General features: G+C 44.2%; 2 protein-coding genes across 2 annotated transcripts; one reads left to right on the forward strand and one right to left on the reverse strand.

Moving 5' to 3' along the window:
• Positions 1-5,083: 5,083 nt before the first annotated feature.
• Positions 5,084-8,329, forward strand: LOC118785735. The gene is made up of 3 exons (XM_036540636.1): positions 5,084-5,122; positions 5,521-5,673; positions 7,403-8,329. Exons 1-3 carry the CDS (start codon positions 5,101-5,103, stop codon positions 7,570-7,572), a joined length of 345 nt encoding a protein of 114 aa, XP_036396529.1. The 5' UTR covers positions 5,084-5,100; the 3' UTR covers positions 7,573-8,329.
• Positions 8,330-10,053: 1,724 nt separating this feature from the next.
• On the reverse strand, positions 10,054-27,318 carry LOC118785734 (importin-5-like). Its single transcript, XM_036540635.1, has 26 exons — positions 27,241-27,318; positions 24,090-24,170; positions 21,783-21,975; positions 21,250-21,352; positions 20,893-20,989; positions 20,186-20,290; positions 19,019-19,141; positions 18,511-18,631; positions 18,031-18,118; positions 17,628-17,734; positions 17,052-17,176; positions 16,873-16,962; positions 16,601-16,774; positions 15,860-16,078; positions 15,210-15,293; positions 14,937-15,069; positions 13,994-14,115; positions 13,377-13,473; positions 12,846-13,018; positions 12,409-12,520; positions 12,198-12,253; positions 11,926-12,048; positions 11,567-11,786; positions 10,811-11,039; positions 10,571-10,712; positions 10,054-10,462 (listed from the first exon to the last, which is right to left on the reverse strand). The coding sequence occupies exons 1-26, from the start codon at positions 27,316-27,318 to the stop codon at positions 10,376-10,378; spliced, it is 3,282 nt and encodes a 1,093-aa protein (XP_036396528.1). The 3' UTR covers positions 10,054-10,375.
• Between the last annotated feature and the right edge of the window lie 56 nt (positions 27,319-27,374).

Raw genomic sequence — 27,374 nt, forward strand, 5'->3', positions numbered from 1 at the left:
GGACTGATAATATCATTTTTTCCATCTGGGAGACAAAATCTTTAATTTGTTGGTATAGAATCACCTACTTCACACATAAACATGTCCCAGATTGCATGCCAGCACAGCACATTAACAATATGCATTTCCTTGTTACATTGTTTACCCTGAAAGACCAGCTTTTACTTTTCTGTTATTCATTAGCCTGGAAAACAATGGGGCGTGGCTCACTGGAGCTCAAAGGTAAGTATTGCACGTGTACCGTGTACATTCTTTTGCAACCCAGTCATTCTACTGATAAACCCCAGAACAATGAACTTAAGCACAGTTAACTCATACCAATGAAATCCAACCACTGTTTAATATCTTCACTATGACATTACTCTTTTATTTGGACTTGTATATTTGTAATATTGCAAATGTGTAAGCGTAATTGTCTAGAACCAGCCTTGCAACAAGTACCAGCTGTCAAGCTGTCATAAGTTGTTTATTTAGCTGACACTTTTATCCAGAGCAATTTACAAGGCCAAGTATGACAATAAACAGACAACAAGGGGTAACCACTGGCAACAAAACTAATACTAGACTAAGCTAATACTCAGTTCACATACTGTACATTACAGATCAGCATAGGTAGACAAAGTGCATTAGTAACATGATTGCTTTGCATTTGTAAAAGTGCAGTATTTATGTAGCGATAGGACAAATAATCTGTGAATAGGTGGATTTTCAGTTAATGTTGTTCATGAAACATTGCTTATAAAATTTCCCTAAGGGGACAAATAAAGGGAACTAAGTAACTTTTATGGATAGCTTTCATGTTATGGAAGTTTAATAACTGAAGTTCAAGAGGCCAGGAAATTCCTATATTCACACCTACTGTCCTCAATCCAATCCAGATATCAAAAAAATGAATATAACCCATCTACTAAGCTCTCCTTCCCACTCCTTTAGCTTTCTAGGAACGCTACCTCCTACGCTGTCGCCACCCTTTGCTCTTCCTCTACCCATAGGCTTCTGTCTTGGGCAGTGTTCAAGGATCTTCTGCCTGGTTTTGATCATCCCCTCAGCTGGATCCAGGGTTCTGCTGTTCTTGGCCAGGACCAGTCAATTCTTCTCCAGAAGGTCCAAAGGGGGGGCCTCTCAGAGCCATCATAAGGGCCACATTGATGTGTTGCCTCCCTGGAGGATGGGACTTCATGTCAAGCTTAAGATCCTAGCAGACCTGCTTCCCATGTCGTAAACACCCTTAAATCAAATTTGCGTTGTCCTGGAAATTCTTGTCTTAGTGAAATCCTAATATATGGTTTGATATTTTACACGTTGATGAAGGCATTATTCTACAAAACCCGGGTGAAGTCCTCTAAGTGCTGGTGTAGCTCATAATGGGTTTTTTTTTTTTTTGAATATTCCACTATAAAAAGGCCTTTTTAAAATAACTGGCAAATATTGTCAAGAGTGACTTAAATTTCTGTTGACATTGAAGCTAATCATTATCATGTTATTTTTTCTGCTTTTCAGTTTCTTGAATGTCATGACAGTTTTTTTTTTCTTTTTTTGATCTGTGTAGGTCAATGCCTTTTAATCCAAGGTCACCTGGATAAACCCCATACATCTTTGGATACGTCTTTTGATTTACTCCTTTGAGCATTCTCTTCTTTACCTATTCTGCAATACAGATGCATCTTGCAACTTTGAAAAATGCATTAAAATTAGGATTTTGTCCTGGAAGATTTTATTATTAACACTCTACACAAGGTCTCTTTGAATGCAACTTCCTGTTAAATACAGAATGGAAAGAAAAAAAAAACTTCCTCTTTAGCTCCGTGTTTATTGCCTCATTAAAAATATTGCTTTCGTTTACAACACAGAAGACACAATGTCATTTATCAAGGCTTTATATAAACATGTTTTTCTTCTTCACCAAACATGAAACTCAGCATGCTTGTCAATGGTTTGCTTGCACGCTCCCTAGTATAAATGACTAACTAAAGATTCTTAACAGTAACGCTTTCACAGGATAGTTGAGCATTTAAACTAAATGTTACATACTAAATATCACCAGTTTTTTTTCTATTTTCATTAAAAACTAATGTGAATGAAATGTTTATTTTGAAGGCAATATGTGACATGTGAAAGATTGCACTGGAATTGAAAACATATAGTATTTAGAAATATTAAAAGATGAAATTGTTACATTAATGAAGTAAATGATTTCAATATGGTAATGCTCTCCATATGTAAATGCAGATTCTATCTCCTGAGCCAGGTTCTGAGACTTGGTTATTATTTTGAGAGAATGCCGTCCTCCTTTGTTCAGTTCTACCCAGGGAAGTAGATTAAAGAAACCCACATTACATCTGTGTAGTAGATGCTGATTGCATGATTTGGCATTGCTTAATAGACAGCATTAGCTAATGTAGTTGTTTAAAATGTAAAGCCAATGTTCATTTTAATCCAACACAAACACTCTTTAAAATATTCGGCTTCCTTATGTAACCGTTTTGAATGCATCTGAAACTTCAGAACATGGCAAACAATGGAAACCAGCGCAATCTGAGGAAATGGAGACCTGAGCCTCTGAACTCAGCCCACTCGCCTTGCTGCTTCCTCTCAAGTGAGACTGTGTCTTGCTTTACACTGGGCTCTACCTAACATTTGTAAACAGATACACTATTATTTCCGCTAAGCAATGACCATAAGTTTTATAGCATTTATGACTTCCTACCTTTTATGGCTATGGAATTGGGTGTGTTACCACACCCACTGAAGTTTCTGGGGGAGCACTGTTGCTCTCGCATTGAATGAATAGTGTATAATGTATATGAATATACATGTGAATAATGTAATGAATAGTGCCTGAACAGGTACAGTGACCCAGTCATTACACACTAAATGGGCAATTTCTGAAAATTCAACCTCTGTAAGTTGTAATGGATAAAGTAAATGTGTAATATCATAGGGCCTTGGTTTAAAAGTTGAATAAAGGCCAGCAATAGCACCATGCTTTGGACAGTTACACTGCACAAATAACCATGAAGTGACATAACCTGTTATGTGAGCCTGACATTGGAGAAGCAACTTTAGCCTGTGTGTAAAAACTAATTACATCACACCTAGGTAAAATGTAGTACTAATGAAGATATGTTAATGCCAAAATGGCTGTCAAATAGTTGACAGTTTTTAGGTTATGAAACCTTACCATCTCCACTCGAGTACCTGAAACAACTCTGTGTGATGTTTATGAATGATTTGTACTGCCACCACGTGGAAAGAAAAGGTTATTGCATGGACGTTTACAGATATCCGTTTCCAGTTATGTTTATGGAAACTGCAGTTCGTATTATAGCTGGCCCACTGCAGCTACATCGTGGCAAGGATTGTTAGCTCTGACCGTCACATTCTTTTGTTAACCATTGGAATTCACAAGCCTATTACAAGTAAAGGGCACTATGAGATGGAAGCTTTCCACAAACGTTGATTAATTTTTGATGTTGATCGGACCACATCGTTCTCTCGCGGTCGGTAAGAAAAAGTCGTTTTTCCTTGATTTGCGCGCTGATCTGTCGGTGGATTTGTGACGATGAATTGATTTGAGCTCGGTGATTTGCTCTTCACGTTTGCCCGTGATATAAGGCCATCCCTACTTTACCCATATGAACGTTTTCATTGCATGGTTAGTTGAGAGTGTCAGGTCTATGTCCAATCAGGAGAGGGAATTTCAAGGCCTCTGCCCAATCCGTGTCTGAACAAACAAAAAATGCCGGAAACTCTGAAAGTTAAAAATAGTGGACTGAAGATCGGATTGCGTTTACTGAAATACCGAAAGTAGGAAGGTACAATCTTCCCCCTTTGCCATCGTGATATTGTGGATGACAGTTATTTCTGGAATCGCACTAGTTAGAAGTAGCCAGTCTATAGTTATCTTGCATGGTCATCTAGTTTCTGAGGCATGAGGGGAAAATTCGAAGATGATGAAAATGTGGTCTTTACAATAATCATATCTCAACCAAACTGGTTTTCACTTTTGCAGACAAATGAATCATAACTAGCTGGTCTACAAAGATAAATATCGGTGAATTGTGGTTTATTTGCAGATACGCTTTTCGCTGAAGTAAACCATGTTTTCTGAAACGAATAGCCACGTTTTACGTCTTTCCTACACCCCATTGCTATGGAGTTTCAGGATGAGCTGGCAGGTTCTGAAAAACGTGTTATGGCCAACCTAACATTATGTGCTCTTGTGGACAGCCTTAACTGATAGCGGTCATTCTAAGCCTGAAAGTATCGTAACAATGGTAGCTGCTAATCAGGAACTACCTTCTCTTCCGTTCCATTTCAGTGCTCATTTAAAAAGCCGTGGCCCCCAACAGAGTGCAATGGAGACAGCGCACCCTGGGAACGAAGAGGAGGCGATGGGGAGCCGCGCCATGCTGTGGTCAGTGGAAGAGGCAGTACAGAGGCAGACGCTTCAGATCGGGGCATCCGCTTGCGGTGCCACCGCTGTGGTGGACGTCCTGCAGGCGCTGGGTATCATCGTGGCGCCAGAAACCGCCGACCGCTGCGTGCAGACTCGCTTACGAAGGAATAAGGCGCCACTGCCAGACTACCTGCTGTCTCGTAGTGAGGCCGGTACTGTGTCTCACTAAAGCCTGTTTCATAGTGCTAGAATCCACGCCTGCCATATACAACAGAGGCTGCTTTTGGGGTGTGTACTGTTAAGATCAGAGATAATGTTTTGCAGAAACCATTAATGGGCATACACTTAGGAGGGTTGGCACTTGCTTGTATAGGTGATGGCAGTGCTTTCGGCCATGTGATGTATGGCTTTGTCTAACTCCCCCCCCCCCCCCCCCCCCCCCCAAATCCTGTCTAGGTGCCACACACCAGCAGCTCATAGAGGGCGCAAAGCAGGCCTGTGGAGGGAGAGTGTTGGGCCGTTTCTTCGCTTTCTACCCTCCCCGGCGGGTGAAGCTTGTGCCCTGGCTCGCCCGCTGGATCAAGATGGGCGCTGTGCCTGTAGCCACCATGAACATGCAGCTGGCGGTGCCAGAGGGCGAGGAGGTCCCTGATGCCTGGCACCACCAGCTGATCTTTGGGGTGGGGCCTAATGCTGTCTTCATGACCAACCCTCTGGACGTGGGTGAGTGGAACATTGCGAAGGTTCCATCCCCAGTTTATGGTGTCCAGTGTGTGTTCACTTTCTGTGCTCTGTCTAGGTGTGTTGACAGTAAGTGAACGGGGAGTTACATGGTCACTGTTGGCACTCAGTAATAGTCATAGTGCAGACTGTGAACAGTATGTTCATAAGAGCTGGAGGGTGAATTTCAGTGTTCAGTCATAGTGCAGACTGTGAACAGTATGTTCATAAGAGCTGAAGGGTGGGTTTCAGTGTTCAGTCACAGTGCAGACTGTGAACAGTATGTTCATAAGAGCTGAAGGGTGGGTTTCAGTGTTCAGTCACGGAAGAATGTGCATGTTGACAGTTTAGGGAAAGGGTCAGAGTTCGGTGTGTTCAGTCACAGATTGTGTGTATTGCAGTGAGCGAAGGGGTGGTCCTGCAGCGTCTGTGCAGTGAGTCGGTGCTGTTGATTCGTCGGGAGGATGTGCTGCAGAGATGGACAGCTGACGCCGCACTGTCTGCACTGACACGGGGCCAATCTGACCCACGCTGGAGCAGTCTGGATGTGGACGGTGAGGCAAGAGCCTTCCCACTGTAAAATCAGCTGTATCTGAGTCTTCACATCATGACCACTATCTTCGTTACTTACAGAAAACAGTATCATTTTTATTGCTGTGTCCTCTACAGAATCAGAAAAAAACACTGCCGCATATAACTGTACATGGATATTTGTGATAGTACTTCAGCAACAGGGTGAAACATTTACTGAAAGTTCTTGAAATGAATTAAGACTGCCGTGAATGGGATGTAGGCCTACTCTACACACATAAGCCTATTGGCTTTTAAATGGTGTAGAACCTAGATTTGGTTGTGATGATGTCAAATCCCTTCCTTTACGCCCCCAGCTCATGGGCACTCAGAATAAAGTAGATCTGCTTAGAAACAAACCCTTAGGAGGTTATGGGAAAGCTTGTGCTCTCATAGTAAAAGTTAACAGCGTAAAGGTCATCATTGTCACCTTATGATTCTCATAAACGTACGCAAGATACCAAATGACTCAACAAAACAGAAATGTAAATATCTACTTTCAAAAAGACATCTTTTTTTGCACTAAATTACATGCACATTGTGTGGGGTAGACCTTCGTCCTGTGAAGCAGTAGAATGGTTGTAATCCATCCTAAAGGAACTAAAGCTCTGCATGAGTAAGATGTTCTCAGTTGCTTTCGTAATGAACATTCCATCAGGAAATATTTTATCCAAACATATTTCAGTAGGAGCTGCGTTGAAATGCATTTCCATTACGAAAAGAATCATTTCCAAACCACAATAACAAATAAACTAGAAATGCATTTCCAGTAAGAGAAGAATCATTTTCAAACCACAATGACAAATATAAACTTTAAAATAATAAGATAAGATACATACATTAAACAGTACTATTGCACATGATGCACAGGTATAGACAATAAACAGTAATATTACATGAGTGAATTATAGACTTTAAACAGAATATTGCATGAGTGAATCTTCCATGACCCGGAAATTGGTAACTGGTCACCTCCTGATGGACAATTCCAATACTGTAGGGGACATAGGAAGGAAGTGAGACATGTCCTCGTTTGTCTCCTTTGGAGGGGGATTCATTGATGTATCCTCATGAGGAAGAGTTTTTCAAGGATCTGTGATACCACACATGTCCTATTATGCATTTTTATTTAGTGATAACATAAATTGAAGTACAAAAAATATGTAAACACATAAGCAGCCAGAGTACAATAACAAATCACAGTGCAAATACATTGTTTTCACAGCAGTAGTTTGTGATGTAATTTTCTGAATCTGCCTTAAAAATCATATAAATTGAATTATGCAAAATTCCATTTTATAGGTGAAACATTTTGCTTAGCAGAATAGTCAAATTAATTGTAAATTCCATGTTAAAAAAATCTGCCCTGAAGAGAAAAGGGATTTCTATTAAACATCATATGAAATTGATGAAGTTCAGTGGAGGTCATACCATTTCCCTCACTGTATCAGGTCCTTATTTTCTCCTTGCATCTCATCTCCTGAATAGGCATCACTGAGGAATTGAAGAGATGCAAGGACTCATCTCAAGAGTATTGGGACACACCCCTGGGTGTTCTTGTTGTAAATCCACATACTATGACACCAATACCTGTGTCGAATTATTTGGGTGTTACTGTATTGGTTGGTTGTGTGTGATCACCTGAGTGTAATTTCAGAGTCTGTACGTTTACTTAAATGTACTGTATCTTTGTGTTCCTGTTAATTATCTCAGGCCAAATTAGGCAGATGTGCTGTGAGGAAGAGTGTGAGGATGAAGACCAGCCCAAGATGAGCCACATCGTTATCCCAGCAGCGTACCATTCTGGCGTCACACTCTTTGCCCTGAGAGATTCTGATGTGGGCCAGGAGCTTCTCCACACCCCCGATCTTCCCCTGCTGTGAGTGGACACCCATTATTTATCCCGTCTGGGAACACGTCTCTGACCTGCCTGTACTGTGTCAGGATGGCACCTGGCCCTGCTGGGACCAGGCATGCCCCTCTCCTGACCTGCCTGTACTGTGACGGAAGTGTGTTTCTTACTGATGTTGTTGGGATTCTGACTCGTGATGAAGGTGCACAGGACTTATGACCCACAGAACTGATCTACATGTTGAAACCACGAACACATATGACTCTGTAAATATTCATAAGCAGAAGCGGGCAGAGTCTTGGATCTGTCAGATCTGTTTCTTTCAGGAACATTCATTTGAAAAAAAGTTACCAACTTTGAACCATTGAGCTTTCTGCAGTACCCATTTTTATTTTTTAACTAATGGTAAAGGTGCCAGAATCAGTTCTTAAATGAGGTTCTGGGTGAATTAAGGTCCATTAATAGCCATACTGGACTTCATCAGGTAATGGTACAGGGTCCTGTAAGAGATCATTTTTTCAAGCCCACCTTTGGCTTTTCCTGTTTCCATCTTCATCATACAAGATGGTGAAATGCTTCTAATCAACAGAAATAACAAGACATTCTGTACCCTTTCTACGCTGAGGTTGACCATTGATTACCTAGTTTTCATCTTCTGAACTGTGTGACATTCATTCACAGCTAATATTTCAGTAGGCTGAACTTTGGACCAGAAATTTACTGTCACAAGGCTCCCGGTATCACCTCCCTAATATTTTAATACTAAAAATGATTTTTTTTAAAACTGCATGGGCTTTAGAAAATCAATGTGTTGTTTGATGGCAGATGCAGACGAATTTATTTACGAACGGTTTATTTTCATCCATGTCTGTATGCTATGTAATATGCTACAGCACATGTTGCAGACTGGACTGGCTATGCTAGAATAAATTGTACTAACATCACCTACAATATTATTTACAAGTTTTATTGGCTGTTATGTATGGTATTTATATTCAAATAATATTTGATTGGACTAAAATGGTTACATTGTGTGTTTGCTTTCTTTTGAAATAAGTCTTTAAGATTTTTTTATTCATCTGCAATCAGCTTCTGTGTATTGTTAAGACGCACCATGTGTGCATGAGTTTTTCCATGTCTCTGCCCTACTGGTGCACGATGATCACTAACAGTAGAGGCAATATCTTCATTGAAGTGATGCTCTCTATCCCAGAGGACACAACAGCACATTCAAGGTTATGAAAGTCCGGTCAGTAAGAAACTAGGCCACAGCAACACTGGGAGAATACAAGGGAGGTGTGATCATAACTACGCCAGACCTGGAGCCATTTCATATACTGACTTTACGCTTCATTGGAAAGCACACCGTGCACACGTTTGCACCCCAGTTGAAGACAGAAATGATCCACATGCCCCCTGAGAAGACCAATGGTTCTTTTGGAAATAAAATCTAAGATTTCTGCTGGGTTGGTTTTCATGGCATACCCAGCAATATTACGTTTCATTTGTAAATGCATATCCCTCAGTCCTGAGGTAGAATACTACAGTGTAAAAATACATTCTTGCTGACGTGCACTGGCCAGCTATATGCAACCCATACAATACATTAATTCTGAGATCATAGCAATTTCTCAACACTGTAAAATAGCGGTGCAACATCTTTTTATAAATGTTACTTATTTGCTGATGTCACTATGACACTTAATTTGCATGAACTAAATGGGCTAAAAGTGCCAAGATATTTGCACTTTTTAGAATAATCTGGAGTTAACGTTTGGCAATGTAAAAATGCACAGGGAGACAAACCGTGTGTGCATGGGGAGCTTTCTGAAGCTGGGATGTAGACCCCCTGGTCATCTTTCACATTTTACTGAGTGTCAAGATATTTACATTTTGTATTGACGAGGACCCCACTTCCGCTGTTCTCTGAGGGTGAGGATATTGTACATAAAAGCAGCACAAAATTAAGTAGCTAAATTCATTTGTTATTTACCAGAGCTATCCAACAGTATGGACATTTTGGCACAAATACATTTAACAATGAACACCTTAAATCATGACAGGTTTCCACAGCATTCAAGATCAATCAGCAGTGATGGACATGCCACCAGATATTCAAATGCTACTGTAGATGCAAATTTGAATGTAGATAATATTAGTCTTTACTTCTAGCAAACTAGATGCATTAGGCACTTGGAAAATTGGCAGCAAGCTGTAAACTGCAAACCAAGCAAGGCAGTCACATTATCAATGGTTTTATTTCATGGACAAGGGAACAAGCAGCTGCCAGACACACCCAGAGCTTTGAGATCTTTGCTTAAGTGCTGGCCACCTTCCACACACAAAGGCAATCCTCTGGGAAGCATAAGAGCCTTGTGTGGCAGACAATCGGATGTGTTAGTGTGATTGCCACTAACACTATCCACCCACAAGACACTGGGTAAAGTAGTTCCCCCACCCCCCAGTCACTGCTGTTCGTATGGTTTACACTTGGTGATCACAAATGCGTACATTCCACACCTAATGTTAACTGTTCTCAAAAGAAAAGAGGACAACAATGACAAAAAAAACAAGTGCCATAAATTAGGAAATGTATGACAGGTTTGTCTCATCTGTTCTATTTAACTGTCACAAAGGTGACAGTCCAATAGAAAATTACTCTACATCATCGGGGGCCAGGGGGCACTGAAGAGTTACTTCATCCCACAGACACAGACCCCAAAGCTGCGGATTGGTCAACACACACACTACAGTCCGTTGCTTGAGGAAGGGTCACAGGGTGAAGAGTATTAAGATCTATGTTGTTACAGGTGTTGACAGACGGTTAAGGCCTTTCAAGCAGTATTCAGCAGGTCTTGGATTGCCTTCTGTTGGGTCTCATTCAGGGTCGATACACACTGTGTCCACAGTCCTCCAGAGACCTAGAGGGCGTACAAGCACAGATGTGGTCAGGTGACTGTACCTTTCAGTAATATGGCATTGATATTACCCTTTTTACAAGCCTTTAGAGAAACCAAAGCTTCACTGACCTGAACTTGTCTAATGACATTTGCCAACCGTTGGCCACACCCCTCCCCTCGTTTGATGGACTCGTTGATGACGCCGTCAGCGATGATTAAAAATATCTTGGGAAGGTTGGCATTGTCAGGTCCAAGAGCGATAGAATTGTTGCTGTTGAGATGAAAATGATGCATCTTGAGTTTGGAAATCTGAGGCTACTGCCAACGACAGCAATAAGGTGTGAGGAGCACACATGCAATGCCTCTCACCTTTCTATGAGGTCACACAGGAGGTTGAAGGTATGCTCAGCTTCCTCTTTGTCCTCCTTGAGTGGCAGCCAGGAGAGCCAATGAGGAAGGACCTCAGAGACGTTGACACACTCGGGCCGGTACTTTATCACCTTGCCCACGGCAGAGATGCAATTCTCTGTGGCGTTGATGTTCTCTTTGGCTTTTGAATCGGCTGCCTGGATCACACCCACCAGCAGGGGTATGGCCTCTGATAATAGACACACAGCGTGGCAGTCCATCAAAAGCAGGAACACAGCCAGGATAACAGAATGGGATAGAAGGCTTCATCATCCACATTATATGCACTGCTTTTTCCCCCCATTACCATCTTAGACCTCACAAATAACTCCAAATGAAAACTATTTAAATGCACTATAATTTCCAGCTATATAAAAGATGAACAATATGAACAGGGATTGATTGACAGTCTGTGCAGTACCTGTGTTAAAGCTTCTTAGTACAGGTGCTTTGCTGAAGCACAGTATGGGTTTTTTTCTTACACAGGGAACAATAGTACAATAACTTTGCTGTGTTAAAGCAGTATTATACTCAGGTCAATAGTACACAACATGTGATAACAGTAACCATTGTTGAAAAGTACCTGAAATGAATGGGAATACTCAGCACTGCTGCAGTACCTGTGTTGGACTACAGCGCAGTAGTGCAGTACCTGCGTTAACTCATGCGTTACTGTGTTACTGTGCTGTATCTCAGGTTAACGCAGTAGTCATGTACCTGCGCAGAAGGATCTGTAGTTCTCTCCCCCGCACTGGGCCATGACTCCCACGCCGTACGCCGCTGCCTGTCGCACCTCTGGGCTGGAGTCGCACACAGACTGCAGCAAGGGCTGCAGGAAGTACTCCGCGTACTTAAAGGAGGAGGGGCTGCAGTGCTCCACCACGTCGTCGAATATGCACAGACCCCACTGTCTGTCCGCCCAGGGCCGCTGCGGACACTGGGGAGGGGGGGATCAAGTTAGGATACTTTTCTAGGACACCCCTGAAAATGTAAGGCTCCATGGTGCACACCCTTGAACCCATTCAGATACAAAAGTATCAGAGCTGTTAGCGCAGTGGGACAGGTGACACACTTACGATGAGGTTGACTATGAGAGGCAAGAGCTGCTCGAACCAGGGCAGCACCTTCTCCTTGTAACTGCAGAACACGGCATGCAGGATGTCTGACACCTTGGTCAGGATGTACACGTCGTTTTCATTCTACCGTAAAAAAGAAAAAGTATATATGTGTAAATACACCATTTGTACAATATGTTCTCAGACAGGGATTCATTAAGCACAAGAAAGAAAATGCAGAAAATTGAGTCCTGAAATTACATTTAGTGCCGTGCTTGGTGGGTAAGACATACCTCATCCTGTAGCGTCTCCTCCACCTGTTCATCATAGTCTTCATCCTGTCTTTTGACTACAGAAAAACAGTGAGCCATGGAGACCAGACTTGCCTGGGATGTCAAAACTTAAGTCCTAGTGGGGCAGTGTGTACACTGGAGTCCACACACACACACACACACACATATATATATGTATATAGATTTGAAGGAGGACCCCACAGTTGTGTACCTTGTCTCAGCTCCTGGTTTTTGAAGTGCTCCTCCAGTTTCCCCTTCAGGATCCCAGCCAGCTCGTCAAAGTGCTCCCTGTTCAGGCAGCCGTCCCCCATCAGCTCCACACACTGGAGAGGAGAGCCCGGTTAGTGTTGGACACATTCCCAACCACCTCCAGCCCAATGCTCACCCTCCACCCCCCACACAGTCCAGAACAAGCACCCCCAGGTCCTCGCACACCATCTCTGCTGTCATCAAGACTTTCACAAAGCTCAGTTTGAGTTCTTCCACTTTACTTGAGGATATCCACCTTACAGCGACAGAAATCCACTTTGTACACATGGACTAAAACCTCAGACCTGCCCTTAAATCATGGTACAGGCACATAATGACAGTCATCATAAATGATCAGCAACAGCTGAGCTTTGCTTCCAACTGAGGGAGGTGACTCACCTTAGCAAAGGAATGCATGACTTCGGACAGGACATCCGAGTCCGGTTCGGTGCCAATGGCCTTGATCAGGGCGTCGCACATGAAGTGCCACATCTGGGTGAGATAGTCAGGCCCTCGAACCCGAGCACACTCCAGCAGGAAGGGCATGGCTTCAGCCGCTGCCATCCGCACGCGTGTATGCAGTCAAGGATCAGTGACATCAGTCATCAGACATCAGGTTTAGGACAGCAGCCATACCTTCCACTGTCATTTCCCAGAGGTCTGTTACTACAGTACAGCATTCCCAACAGTGCAGGAAATTACACCATTGAAATAAATAGTCTCCTGTATGAGCACTGTCCTGGATATTTTGTGTGGGGAAAATGAGCTGTGCTTTTAAGACAACTGGCCCTTAATCCAAACCACAGCTATCGTTATTTCAGAAGTCATGTCTACGGTAATGCAATCGATTCCTTTAATTCAAACTGGACTGACTGACATTTTATGGAGATGGTTATGATTACGAGGTTTGAGACTGCTGATGAAGGATATCGTCATGGAAGTAGAACTTCAGAAGTGGAACCATCAGCCTGACGACTTGTTCTGTGTACACCACAAAGCCTTCCTTCAGCTCTTTAGCGTAGCAAACCTGGGGGGGGTGGAGGACAGTCAGATATAACACTTCATAACCTCCTATCACTTTGAAATGACTTCATGTAACAGCCGTTCACTGATGAGCAAACAATAAGCACTGCCCAAGCCTTCCATCCCAAAGTGTCTTCTCTTTGCTGGACCTTGCTTCCTGGTGTGTCCTGTACTTTAAATGTTTGTCGAGACAATTTTCAGGAGCTGAACAGGCCTGCTGGGAATGAGACGTGAACGTACACTAGCGTAGCCTAGCCCAAATCCAAGGAGAGAACACTACTTTTAACCATTGTCCACCGTAAAAGGTGCATACCACCTTGCCACAACAGAAAAGAACCAGGCTGGCGCATTGTAAGAGACAAAATGAGCCAGTCTGGTTCCATCCTTACAGTGGGAAAGAGGTATACGCCATCCTGGTTCTAGCTCTACAGTGGACAAGTGGTATAATGAGCCAGCCAAGCTCCAGCTCTACAGTGGGAAATGAGGCATTTTCAGTAACGCCGTGGTGACTGCCACTCACTCACCAGCATCTGGCAGGCTGTGGCCTTCTCCTCCAGCCCCGCCGTCTTGATGCCGAAGCTCTGCTGGTCACCCAGGTTCACAAACTCCCAGCCGTCATCCCCACACACACTCTCCATGTCCTGGGCTGCAGCGAGACAGCAAGGGGGAAGGGACTTTACCCAAGAGGGAACTGCCATCACAAACCTCAGAGCTGTGTATATTCAACGCGCTAACAAGGCAGACCCTAACAATGCATATCCTCTTCCTCCCATGTGTATTACTTTCAGTTCCAACCCAAATTATCCCCACCCACAGGACAATAAGCTACCACTTCATTAGTCTCCATTATGAATTGATAATGACCTGCCTTCAAACAACTAATGCTGTTCCCCAATATATTCTTGAAGGCAATGCCTTAGAGAGGTTGAATAAATTTGCTCGATTAATTGATTGATTGACATCATCTGAGAGAGGGAATCACACCAGACAGCTAATGAGACATGTGCTTACTGAAACCAAAACCATGCCTGAGGGTGCACAGCCAACAGTATCGCTCAAAATCTACACTTTCAAATTAGATTAATGACAAAAAAAAAAAAAAATCATAAGCATACATTAACCTCATGGAGAATTAAAAAAAAAAAAAAAATTCAACAGGAGCACATCAAAGGACAAGTGAAAACTCCAAAAGGTGCTCCTGAATATAGACGGTCACAAATAAGGGATCAGAGACTGCAAAAAAAGAATAAAGTCCCATACAGCAAATATATAAAATGCCTTCACTTTAATGGGCAAAGTACACCAATTTACACGCTTCAGAAATAGCCTTCATCAGCATCAAGAGACTAGAGGAACTAAAACCTGCAAACAGAGGGGGCATCCCAGGCCGTCCAGAACTTCAGCATGTCCACACAGTGACACTGACACAAAATAAGCATCTTATGCCCGGTATGGTGCGTGACTCACTGTCTAAGAGCGCCACCTCTGGCTTGATGGAGGCCGTCTTCATGAGCGGGCCCATGACCACCGGCAGGTACTGCTCGAACTCCTTCCCCAGGATTTTGCACATCCGGGCCCATGCAGAGATCATGTAGGAGATCTGCACACAGGATCACGGGGTCAGCTTCCAGAAACCCGCACGGCGATCAAACCAAACCCGCCATCGGGTCTACCTGCCCACTGCGCCGTTCAGCGCTGCAACACGCTGCACTGCACCACGCCCCGCTCCCTTTCCCTCACCTGTGGGTCGTCATCCTCCAGGTCGTTAAAGTCAGTCTGAGTCTTCAGGAGCAGCTGCATCACGGCCGAGGCATCGGGCATGAACTAGGAAAAATTTATGAACAACCAAAACTACTATGAACAAAACTGATTTATCCCTATCAACAGCCAACATTCACTAACATTATGAACAACCAACACTATTATGAGTATTCGATTACTTGCACAGAAAAAAAATAATTTCAATAATGACTCTGAAATTTGCCATCTCTCATGCTTTCAGGCAGGAAAATTAATATCAATGAATGGTATTATTCAATTCGGGGTTCCTCATATTGCTGCATGAATATTCATGAATACTGATGAGAAAAATAACAGTAATTCAAATATCTTTTCCTTTCGCACATTTTGTTAATCAACAAGCACTGAAATGCTGCTCCACATACAGTAATTGATTAGTGATGTCAAGGTGAAACAAACAATCAAAATGTTGAACTATTAGCTCGCCTCCCTAGGGGTTTCTGCCTGTGTGTGCGTGTGTGCGTACATGCGTCTCTGTGTGCGTGTCTGCATGCAGGGCACTACCTTCTCCTTGCCCACAGCCAGGTCAAATGTGTTTGTGTGTGTGTGTGTGACCAAATGTGTGCATGAGCGTGCATCCAGGGCACTACCTTCTCCTTCCCGACAGCAAGGCCGATGAGGCTGATGCACTCGATGGTCTTCCCCCGCAGTAGGCGTAGCTCCTTCTGCACGGCGTTCTCCACCACGTGCTTCAGCGAGGGCATGAACAGGTCGTAATATGGCACGAACTTCTCCTCCGCCGTGTCCGCCACAGAGGCGATGGACGTCACCACCTGCTCCAGCACCAGCTTGGTGCCCTTCTGAATCAGCTGCAGGCAAGAGGACACAGATACACATTCAGCTGTGAGGAAGACGGAAAGGTGATAGATACTCGTTCAGTTTACCACTCATTTGGGAAGAAGGAGCATTAAAGATTCAAGATACAGAAATATTTATATAATATTTATGAATATACAGCTATTTCTGTAGTCAATACAGAAATAGCTGAGGTGTCTAAATACAAAAATAGCTCACCCCTGCGATATCACAAAATTGCAATCTAAAACTGCTAATCCGAACAAACTTGAATTTTTTGTGTGGTGTCTCAATCCACAGTAATGCATCACATCAATGCATTTGATTATAAAGCAATACTGTGACTTGCAGTTTGTCAGTGTATCAGTGCACCTGGTTTTCCATCCCATGCTCATGTTGTGCTGTTCTGTTCAACCTGCAATGCACTCCTTTGTTGAGTGCTGTATCATTGTGACTGAGTAATTGATCGAACTGTGAGGCAGCACTACATGAGGAGGTCATTGGCGGCAGGCCACAAGGGCGCCAGTCGTACGCACCTCCTGCAGCTTGTTCACCATGACGACGTGCAGGTGCTGCACTAGGTCGTCCAGGTAGGGGATGAGCAGGACCTTGGGGCAGTCCTCGGTGAAGTTTATGAGGGCGGCGGCAGCGTGCGCCTGGACGCGGGGGTTGGCGTAGTCCTCCATGGTCTGGAGCAGGGCGGAGATCACCTGGGAAACCAGGGCGACGTGATTGGTCAGGCTTTCTGCTTCCGCCCACCACCATCACCCAGCAGGCCTGGGTGGGTCTGAGGTGGCCGATGCCCTACCTTGTTGTGGAATTTCTTCTGGAAGGTTGGGGCGAAGTCCGTGGCCATCTGCCCAATGGCATTGCAGGCAGCGTATCGAACCCGGGGATGCTGCGAGAGAAACAGGAAGGCGAAATGGGTGGTAAGGGTGTGATGGCGGGAGCGTGGAACAGGAGGTTGGGACTGAGAGAGGGACTCACAGGGTCCTGGCAGAAGAGCAGGATGAAATTAACAATCTCACTCAGGATAGCTTCCATCTGCTGGTGGCAGCCCTCTCCTATGGCAGACAATGCCATGAGGCCCGCATGCCGGTACTTCCAGTCCGCTGTAAACACACAAACACAAACACAAACACAAACACACACACACACACACACACACAAAAAAAGTTCAACAAGGTTGCCCCAAAATTGCCTTGAAGGTCAGGTTCTGTTTTATGTCTCAGCTGCCTAGTCTAAACCACTTATTCAAAGGCATGAGATGATTCATTTGGCTCTGAGTAGGATACTTTGTGAACTGAGCTCACAATACAAAATCATTTGCAAACTCAAAATGTCACAAAAAAATAAACATTTTTTATCAGGGTTAACACATAATATAAATATGATACATCAAATTGTATCGTTTACATGACACTGCCAAAGAAAGTCGTACTTAGCACAGTACAATGCTTTTACGAACTTTCTTAACATTATCTAAATATTGCTGCTACATTCGTTAGCAAGCCAGTGAACAAGCTGCATGTACAGAGTGCGCTCGTGAAGGGCAGGACTCACGGTTCTGCAGCATCTGCATGATGTGCTGTTTGATCATGGGCAGCACGATCTTCCCTCCCAGGCCACAGGCCACCCTGTCGAGCGCACTCTCGCCCGCCACTGCGTTACTGCGGAGAGGAGGAGGACACCACACGACCTCAGACTGCTGCGCTGTCCAGCGCCACCCATCTCAGGCGTGCGTACGACTGCACACCCAGCCACAGCGCGTTAGGGACACGACTGATTGTTGTGAAATCAAGTGCAGCAAACTGCACAGGACTGCACTTCTACACACTCAATCAATAACATACAAACATAAGTGAATGAATACTATGTAATATAAGTCAATCTTCTCTAATATTTATACATATACACAAATTTTGTGGATGCCCCTCTAATAGGGAGGAGCTTGCAAATGCTGTACCTGTCAAAGTCGTCATCCTCCAGCTCATCCACCAAGGTCCACTCCTCATCCTCCTCTATGTCCACCATCATCGCCAGCATCTGGGGGACTAACGGAGCACAGCCAGAGCTGCGTGTCCAGCTGCACTGACTCCGAAATGACCTCAGCTTCTAGCTACACAGACTCACCGACAACCACACCAGTAGCACCTTGCTGTGCAGGGCAACATATGTAGTTTATGCTGCTGAAATTCTTGCTTTTTTATATGAAAGGGCTAGGGAGTTAAGGGGGAGGGGTTAAGTGTGTTTGTACATACACCCGAAGTTATTCTCCCCTTTTTGTTGTTTGAATGCAAAATTCCTGGCCAATTTGTAAAATGGTACAATTTGTTGGAATACATTTCTTACGCGTGAACATCAAAAACTGTTCACAAAAGAAACCCATATTCTTGTAGTACAGAGTCAGGTTTTACAGCTGCAATGAGCTGCAGTGAGCCCTTACTGCTTTCAGCCACAATGGCAGTGTGTTTCCGCAGCATGGCAGGAGCCGTTTCCGAGAGCGTCACGATCACCTCCAGGGCCAGCTGCCTCTGCATGTCAGTCAGGCCGGTGTCCGCACACAGCTGGGGTCAGAAGAACAGGGAGGAGCCACGTTCAAGGTCACGCACAGATATTCAGTTACGCTTACCTGCTTTCATTCTTTTCCCTCCCCCACACCAGAATGCCAGCAGCAGCTTTTTGCTTGTGTTGTACTCCGACTCACTAATAAGTTCCTTTGGATAAAAGCATCCGCCAAATGAATAAATGTAAATGCAATGTAGCTGTAGATCTGGCTACATTAGACTTTAACTGTCCTCAGTTCTACTTTGTCGACGTTTCATGCAGAAATAAGCCATCCAGTTGAACCAACACCACAGGGACACACAGCGAAGTAAACACAGGATTAAATGCGGGCGTGAGACAGTGCAAGAGTCCTGGGCCCAGATGCCAGCCCCTCCCACAGCACTCACCTTCAGGCTCAGCTGCAGAGTGGCCTCCAGGTGTGGCCGGAGGTACCTGGGCACCATGTCTGCGATCTCCACCAGGGACTTCAGCACCGAGTCGTCTCCCTGGTAACATGACTCGTTCACAGCCTTCATGTTATAAAAAAAAGCAAAATGGTAGTCATGGAATTGGCAACCCGCATTTATCAATAAAGCTCATTTACATCCCAAGTTAAATAAGCATCACTTTATTTTAACCAAGGATCACTGTCTGGCTGATCAACTCAGCCCTGGTCCTAGAGAGCTGCAGTTCCTGCAAGCCTCAACTCTACTTATCAACCCACACCTCCAGCATGGTCTCAGGTTAATTGTTCCAGATTCCTTCCATGCATGAGAACACCAGTGACTCATGTAGGACCGGGCTGGACAGCCCTCCGGGACAGGATACGAGTAATGCTGGCACAGGGCTAACTGACCAAGTTTCCATTGTGGGGCATTATTGTGGGACATTATTGTGGGGGTGTACTGGAATTAGGCCATTCTCTACATCAGTTTCCTGACCCTGATCCTCGGAGCATATGGTAGTTTTCGCTGGATCTGATCTCTTCCTTAATCATGTTTGAACAAGCTGTTTCCTGAATACTGCTTCACTTAATTTCCTGTTTGTACTTTATTACAGGAATGGTGGGTTGGCACTGTATTTGTTCAGAAGGGTAACAGAAGGGTATAAAAGGTGCTTCTGTGAGATATTTCTCTTCATTTTAGCCCCTTTAACTACTAACCCAGACACATTGTCACAGTAATTTGTAAATTCAATTTGATTAATGATGCCTAGCACAATTGATCGATCATTGAAGCTTTACTGAGACAGCTGCCTGATATATATGTTAAAGGGACAGACTAATCTATTTTTTGTTAATGTTATATTTTGAACGGCACAGCCACACCTTGCATTCTTTCACCTGTCATTTCCTTCACAAAGAGGGCATAGTAGATTAAATCCAGAGACTTCATTGAAAGATCAGTATTCGGAAGAAAAACGTGAAACCTAATTAATGGAGAGCTCTGCTGGAGTGAAATCTAGCATATGCAACGTTCCTACAGGACCAGGGCTGGGGAAACAAGGCTCGAGATGCAGGAACCACTGGGAAGGGTAGGGGACAGAAACGTGAAGCGCCAAAGTGCAGGCCTCACCTGAAGGATCCCAGGCAGCAGGTCAGAGAAGTTCTTAAGGAGGGCTGTGTTGCTCTCATTGGACAGGATGAAGGAAGCAGTCGCCCTGGCCGCGAGGGTCCGGATCTGAGGAACAACAGAACGATTCAGCCCGGAGGAACTGGAAGAGGACACACCCACTCTCAATGGGGTTTTTCACCTCTAACGTAGTATCCAAACAGCCATTACATCTAAACTACCAGAAGAGTAGTCAGAAGTAGACGCTAACCTAGCATTCAAAAACACACATTAGATGGAAGCTAGCATCAGATACAGTCATTAGGTCTAACTTGCAATTCAAATAGACATTAAATCAAACCCATTATTCAATTAGTCAGGACATTTAACCTAATATTCAAACAGTCATTAGATATAATCACGAGGACAGGGAACAAGTGCTTCCTGCTGTTCTCAAAAACAAGCAAATCAGACTCATTTCAGGCGTTCCCTCTGGGAAGCGGCATCACTCCAGCTTTGCACAGTATAAGCCACATCCTAAAATCAGCTGCATGGCATGAATTCCTTTCAACGTGAGTGCGTGATGGGAGCAATGTCACCGACGGACAGGAGCAACATCACCATCAGAGCGTGCATGGGACAGCTGCTGGAAGGAGGAGCGTGGTCACAGCAGTGGCATTGTGTTTGGCACTGTGTGCGGGGTGACTGCACTTGTGTGCGCAGTGGCTCACCGGCGGGTTCCCCTGATCCTGCATGCACTGGACCAGCATGCGCTTGATCACCTCCAGGTAGTGCTGCTGTTGGTTGCCGAATATCCCCGGGAAGTTCCTACAAAGAGATCGCCACCATTACTCGCTGCACAGAGCAGAGGGTAACAGCATTCCAGTTCGTAACAGATTCTTCCCAGAGCGCACTGCACACCACATGTCCTCTCAGTAAGACTGGCAGCCGCAGTAGTTCATGTTAAAAAAAAAAAAAAAAAAAAAAAAAAAAAACTGTATAGGAAATGTATACTTTGTCAAGACAAACCGCACTGTGGCGAGACTGAATTCAAACCTAGAGGACCATAGATGTGAGACAGCTCTCACCAGAAGATGTGCAGGGCCGATTCCCGCAGTCCCAGATTCTGCGAATTAACGGACTCAAACAGGAACTTCAGCACCTCAGGCCACTGGTTATTCCCGTCATCATCTGTGAGAAAAATCACACTCACTGATGACACAAGCCCAGGGGAGATTCCACAAATCTGGACCAGCTGGCTCCTGATTAGCCTGTACTGATTACACCAGGGTGTCTCTTAATCATTATTCATATTGCTTTGGCAAATGCACGTATCCACAGAAAATCAGTCTTTACAGCAACAGTCACACAAAGCCTGTCATAGTCAAGTCAACTGAAACTAGCAGAAGCCAATGATGTCAGAGGATACTGTTATGCTAGGGGAAAAAAAAGGAAAGGGTTTATTTTCTACTTCTGATTAAACGAACAGTGTAAATAATTTATAAAATAATGATTTAAGATTATTTATTTATCATCAACAACTTGAGAAATCCTTGCTTATAAATTTTTTTTTTTTTTTTTTTTTTTTTTTACTCTATCCCGAGAATGGAACCATACCTACCGATGAGATTGCGTGCAAGCTCTGCGGCCACGTCGCACACCTTCTTCCGGAGGTTGGGCAAGGCCTCACTCTGGATGCCCGCCAGCAACTCCGTCTTGATGGCCGCCTGCAGGTCGGGCGAGACGCTGGGGTACACCTCGTCGAAGGACGATGACAGCAGCCTCCGCAGCAGCACCGCTGCCATCTGCCTGACCTGAGCAGGAAGGGGAAGCATTTCACTGTTGCACCACAGGAAGTGATCGGCATTTTCATGTTTGCACTCCACAATGAATGATTTCAACTAGTTCAGTGATGGGAGAGTAAAGTTGGGTGGATCTGCTGTACAGGACAAATATAAATGCATAAAATCAATTTACTATGCAAGAAAACATCCTTTAATTGGCTCAAGTCAATGAGTACCATATGACAGTACTACCCATGAGAGGAACAGAGTTTAATTCCCATGGATAAGAATCAATACCGCCCGTTTCTTCCAGGAGGTTTAGGTTCTCATCCATACGAGTTAATCTCTAGCTGCATTATTTCCTTCTGCCTGTGTGTGCGAGTGTGTGTGTGTATGCACAAGTATCACCTCTTTAAACAGAAAGGATGAACATGACATACACTTAAGTTCATTCGTTGCACCACCCCCTCACCATCAGAGCAGACAGCTACTGTTGAAAGCAGTACCAAGCACTGTGTGCTGCTCTCGTTTCCTGGCTCTAAAAATGTCTGAAGTCAGACATGCAATGCAAGGGACCAGAAGCATCAGAAAGCACAGGTGATGCAGAATTAGTGCAAGAAAAGACCTGCACACAGCAAATGGCAGCTTGGACATCTTAAGTACAACCAGACTGGTTACTTTTATGGCATCTTCAAGAATGTGATTTATAAATTATTAGCAATGCATCACAATGCACCAAAGCATTGCCTCTGAAGCTGTCAATGCACTTGAGATCTTGTGAAGGTGGTAAAAAAAGAACAAAAAAAAAAAAGTCACACTTCCACAAGGACTTGGTGTTCAATTTTGGTAGTGACTCATGCTTCTGTCTTGCACAGCCCTGGGATATAACGGCTTATGGTGAAAGGCGAAGTGGGAGTCTAGGTGACAGCAGTGACATAACGCTTTCCTATTCTCCCCCCAGGTCCCTTTCATATCCACCCTCCGCCTTTGAAACCTGATCTGACTGCCAACAGAAGCTTCTGAAGCCCTTCTGAAAAGAACAAATTCTAATTACGAATGGGCATTTTTTTCCTGGACAAGCTTGCAAGCATTCAAAAGGCTGTTCTGCAATGACGTTGGTCAGGAAACCCTCTCTGACCACACCATTGTTCAAAGCAACTAGAAGTAAATAGATGAGGACTACATGCTGAATATTACCCACCCTCCTGTTGCAGAAATAAAACAAAAAATATGTAAGCCTATACATTTATTCCAAAACATTCAAACAATATCTGCAAGAGAGAGCATCAACATTTGAAAACTACCGAAGCCCATAGCCTAGACATCAGCTCACATTCAAGAGGTCCTCTGTGGAAATACAATGCTGCCCAGATTTATTCCCTAAACTATGTTAAAGACAGCTCATGCCGAGTGCTCTATTCACAGCGATAACATCACGACATTAAAGCTTGGATTTTATGAGCTACAGAGCTTGCTCCTCTTTTGAAATGGGCCACTAGCTCCAACAAACTTATACGTCCAGCATGCACTGTTACCCAGCTCATTAATTCTAAAAATTATTCCAAAATACCAGTCCCTCTGGGAATACAAACCTGGTCCAGTTTTGTCTATGGTATAACACCACCTCCCCAGACAAATCCAACCCCCCCCCCCCCCCCCCACCACCACCACCACCACCACCACGCAACCCCCTTCCAGTACCTCCAAGGGAACAAAGCCCCCCCATGCTCTTCCTCAGACCTCCCCTTGTGCATGGGCCCAGCACACCAAACAGTAGCCCAGCATGTAAAGAGTAGTTCCCTTAGGCAGACCAAGCTCTTTTCTAGTAAGTAACAGATTCCTTTCCTGCCATTCTTTACAGAGGCAGACAAGCATTCGTGTAAATGTAGCAAATAATGCTCGACGAGTAGTTCTGCTAAGAGCAAAGGAAGCAGGAGCTGATCACTGCTCCCGGTGATGCTTCAAGCGCGCTGAAAAGCACAGCGTTCCAGAAAGAGACGGAGCCATGTGATAAATCTAAACTGATTTAATACTGTACAGCTGGGTGCATGGCTATCCAAAAGAACATGGTGCATAATCAGTTTATGTGAATCACTGATTTCGTTAGTTTTCCCGGGTTTGTGTCACAGCATGGGTTCGCCTACCTCTTCTGCTGCCGATGAATCTCGGACGGCCTGGAGCAAAAATGTAATCTTCATCTGACCTGAGATACTGTCATAGGCCTCCTGCAAAACAGATAACCTTCAATAAGTACCATTAGAAAACTGACAAAACAAGCCATTTGTGTTTCGGCATCTTTAATTAGTGACGCATTTCAATGACAACAAATAATGTGGAACAAGTGTTACTGGGACAGACGGAAAAGTGTTAGCATTTGACCCAAAAAAAAAAAAAAAAACTGGAGAGCTTGTGTTTTAGAGCATCATGCTGCAAAGATTCACTGACCTTCACAGTACGTGGATCACCTGGTGCAAGATGCACAACACATAGGATTAAGCCATCCAGACTAAACACCGATCCATGAATATACACGACATAAAGACCTAGCACACCACCAGAGTCTTCCACCCCAACTCCACTGGGGGGCAGCTGATGGTGTGCTCATTTGGAGCAATAAAACAATGCCGTTGCTGCCACAGGCTGGAGGACAGGAAGTAGAGAAAGCAAAGTTTGTTTAACCTGTAGAGGAAGCTGATATTGCCAAGAGTACAGAATGTGAAAAATGTAGTGACTGCGGACCACAGGAACGACCCACCGGAGGGGGGGGGCACCCACAACACAGTTCCTCTATTCTCCTACAGCTGGAGCACCTGGCAGTGACGCAGTCATCCCAAAGTGAATCACCCAATAAAGCCCTCCTAAAAGCGTCAAACAACGGCCCCATCTGAGTAACTATCACAACACCTTTCACGCGCAAAATAAGAATGTGAAGACTGTGGCTGAAAGCCGGTGAGGTTCTGGAACGTTCTCAGGAAGCGGTCAGTGTGGAGTCACACCGTGGGTGGAGGCCTGTTGTACATCCTCACTCCAGTCGGCCTCTGACTGCATTTTACTGCAACAGCAAAAAGTATTACTTGCTCTAACCACAGCATCACTTTATCCACACAGGCTTGCTGACACGTGTGCAGATGCATGCACAGTAGATAGACACACTGACAAGAAAGCTGTGCAGTTCAGCTTTTCCAGCCAGCAGAAACTTACTCCATGAACCTTGAACCACATCACAGCATGAAACACCAGGTTATTTCTAGACTGACCACTTATACAGTTGTTGTAAACACCGGGACCAATAGCAGCAGCTTTTTTTTTTGCACAACTGTTTGAAATGATGGCATTACGTGGCCAGCATCCAGCCCCTGTGTGAGGTCAAATTTATCACATTTGGTAAAAAATTAACAGGTTCAAAACACACAGTACAAGTTGTGCAGTGCATCAACATTTAGTACTGCAATATTAAGCATTACAGATTAAGAAACCAGTTTCACTGGTTTGAAAAGGGATGCAAAACTACCTCTGCTACATGAACAAATGTATGCCCTAAAACTGCATCCCCATTTCCAAAAGTAGGTTAAAGGTAGCTTATACAGCAATGTCACTGCAAGTTACTGAGTCTTGAGGAAATGGTCCACCTTGGCCTGTTTTTCAATGTACTTTAAGGCTATTCCCCCAACAGTATATGAAACACAGCTATAAAATATGAAATACGAACTGCACCACATGTCACCTTGATCGAAAGGATGATGATGATTGACCTTAATGAACCACCTGTATGATAATTTCACATGCATTAACCTTTTCACACTGTCGGCCACGTATGCAACAAACTCACAATTTAAATCCCTTAGACTTTAAAAATATCAAACCTGGAGGTTTTCAGTAAACACTAAAATGTGCAGGAATATAATTACAAATCCGCAGTTCGATTACACAAGGTATTTAGTAAGAGTTCCTGAGAGTTGACATGATTCCGTGTCTAACTGAACGATTTCGCAGGTATCAGGAGCAAGCGGGCTGCTTATTGTTTTTAATCGAATAAGTATGTGGGATTGATCGTCGAATTAAGGGACCGGGCGTGTAGTATCCCCATCTCCGGGGTAAACATGAATCCCAAACGCACTCGCACTCGGCTTTCGATGAGAAGCAAGGCAACTAAGCACTGCGATAGTTCGACACAACGCTCAGCGAGCCAACCAGACAGAAACGTAACGTTAAGCGCTATAGTGCTGTCGATGAATGTGCATGTAAATGTTTTCCGATTCAGATTTTAGTTAACTAGACAAAACCCACGCAATTATTCTTGGCGTGTTCTTTGTCACAGCTCGCAGGAGTAATAGCTGCCTACACAAAAAGCTGTTACAGAAGCCATGTACCGCTAACCTCAGCTATTAAGGACTGACCACCCCGTAACGTTAGCTTAGCAAGTCGGGCAGATCTCTACACGCAACAGTGCTAGCTAGTGATATGGCTTTGAGGTTACTGCAGCTAACATTTAATCTGTGACCATGTTTTTCCTTGATGATCGACCAAATTGCCGTGATAGCTGGAATAAATGTAACTAGACAACTAGTTCAATAAATCTTACATCATGAACTAGTCAGGTAACGTTAACTAGTTAATGGCATAATCGCTACCGGTGAACAGGTGCCCAATCTCCCGCACAGGAGAAACGCCCACCTCAGCTGTACATCATTGCACTTTATAAAGTAAGTTGGCTGGCCAATTTGCATTTTGTTTGTGGGGAAACTGTTAATGAACGCTATACAAAGTTAATTTTTTAAGGAGTGTCAGCTCGCTGATATCGACAAATCAAGACATTTCAGTGTTCAGTTGTTGGCTAGCTTGCAAGTAATTAGTAACATTCGCCAGGTGAGCTGTTTAATTTCGTAGCTAGCTCGCTAACTACAGATTCAAATGGGTCTCCGATCAAACCATGTGTCCCGAACAATAGTCAGCTTGTTAGTTGACTAACGTTCCGCATAACGTTTTTTTGTCGTCAGATAACGTGAAACACTGACTTGCCATCTTGGTAATTGACAGTCCAATGCCATTCTGTCTATAGTATTATTGTCAGCTAACGTTATAAGCCAGAGAAACAAACTCTTATGATGCAATGATAACGACCGAGCAGCCGCAGACTGTGTCCCTACGAGCGAGTCATTTTCGGCTCCCTGTTATTGTTAGCGCCAGCGAGCTCCCACACGTGGGCTGGGCCAATGCAAAACTACAGCAAACGATACCGTTTTATCCTCACACCCTCTGCTACATTAAAAACTGGTTTTCCTGACTGTTTCATACCTCTGACTGTTTCCTGACATTGTTGTCAGGGCTCATCAGGTTGCCCAGCAGGAGGTAGAACCGCTGCTGCTCCGCCATTGCCGCGAAAATGCCTAAAAGAAACAAACTGGCGCGAGGAGGAGAATTTGCGAAGC

Source organism: Megalops cyprinoides, chromosome 11 (assembly GCF_013368585.1).
Source record: "Megalops cyprinoides isolate fMegCyp1 chromosome 11, fMegCyp1.pri, whole genome shotgun sequence".
NCBI classification, from domain to species: Eukaryota; Metazoa; Chordata; class Actinopteri; order Elopiformes; family Megalopidae; genus Megalops; species Megalops cyprinoides.

Bases quoted from the DNA above. Each gene is read 5' to 3' on its own strand.
- LOC118785735 (XM_036540636.1), top strand. From the start codon at position 5,101: ATGACCAACCCTCTGGACGTGG. The intron at 5,123-5,520 runs GTGAGTGGAACA...TGTGTATTGCAG, and splicing joins GACCAACCCTCTGGACGTGG to TGAGCGAAGGGGTGGTCCTG. The intron at 5,674-7,402 runs GTGAGGCAAGAG...TAATTATCTCAG, and splicing joins GAGCAGTCTGGATGTGGACG to GCCAAATTAGGCAGATGTGC.
- LOC118785734 (XM_036540635.1), bottom strand. From the start codon at position 27,318: ATGGCGGAGCAGCAGCGGTTCTACCTCCTGCTGGGCAACCTGATGAGC. The intron at 20,990-21,249 runs GTGAGAGCTGTC...ATCTCTTTGTAG, and splicing joins TCGGCCCTGCACATCTTCTG to GAACTTCCCGGGGATATTCG. The intron at 17,177-17,627 runs GTGAGTCCTGCC...GTGTGTTTACAG, and splicing joins CATGCAGATGCTGCAGAACC to CGGACTGGAAGTACCGGCAT.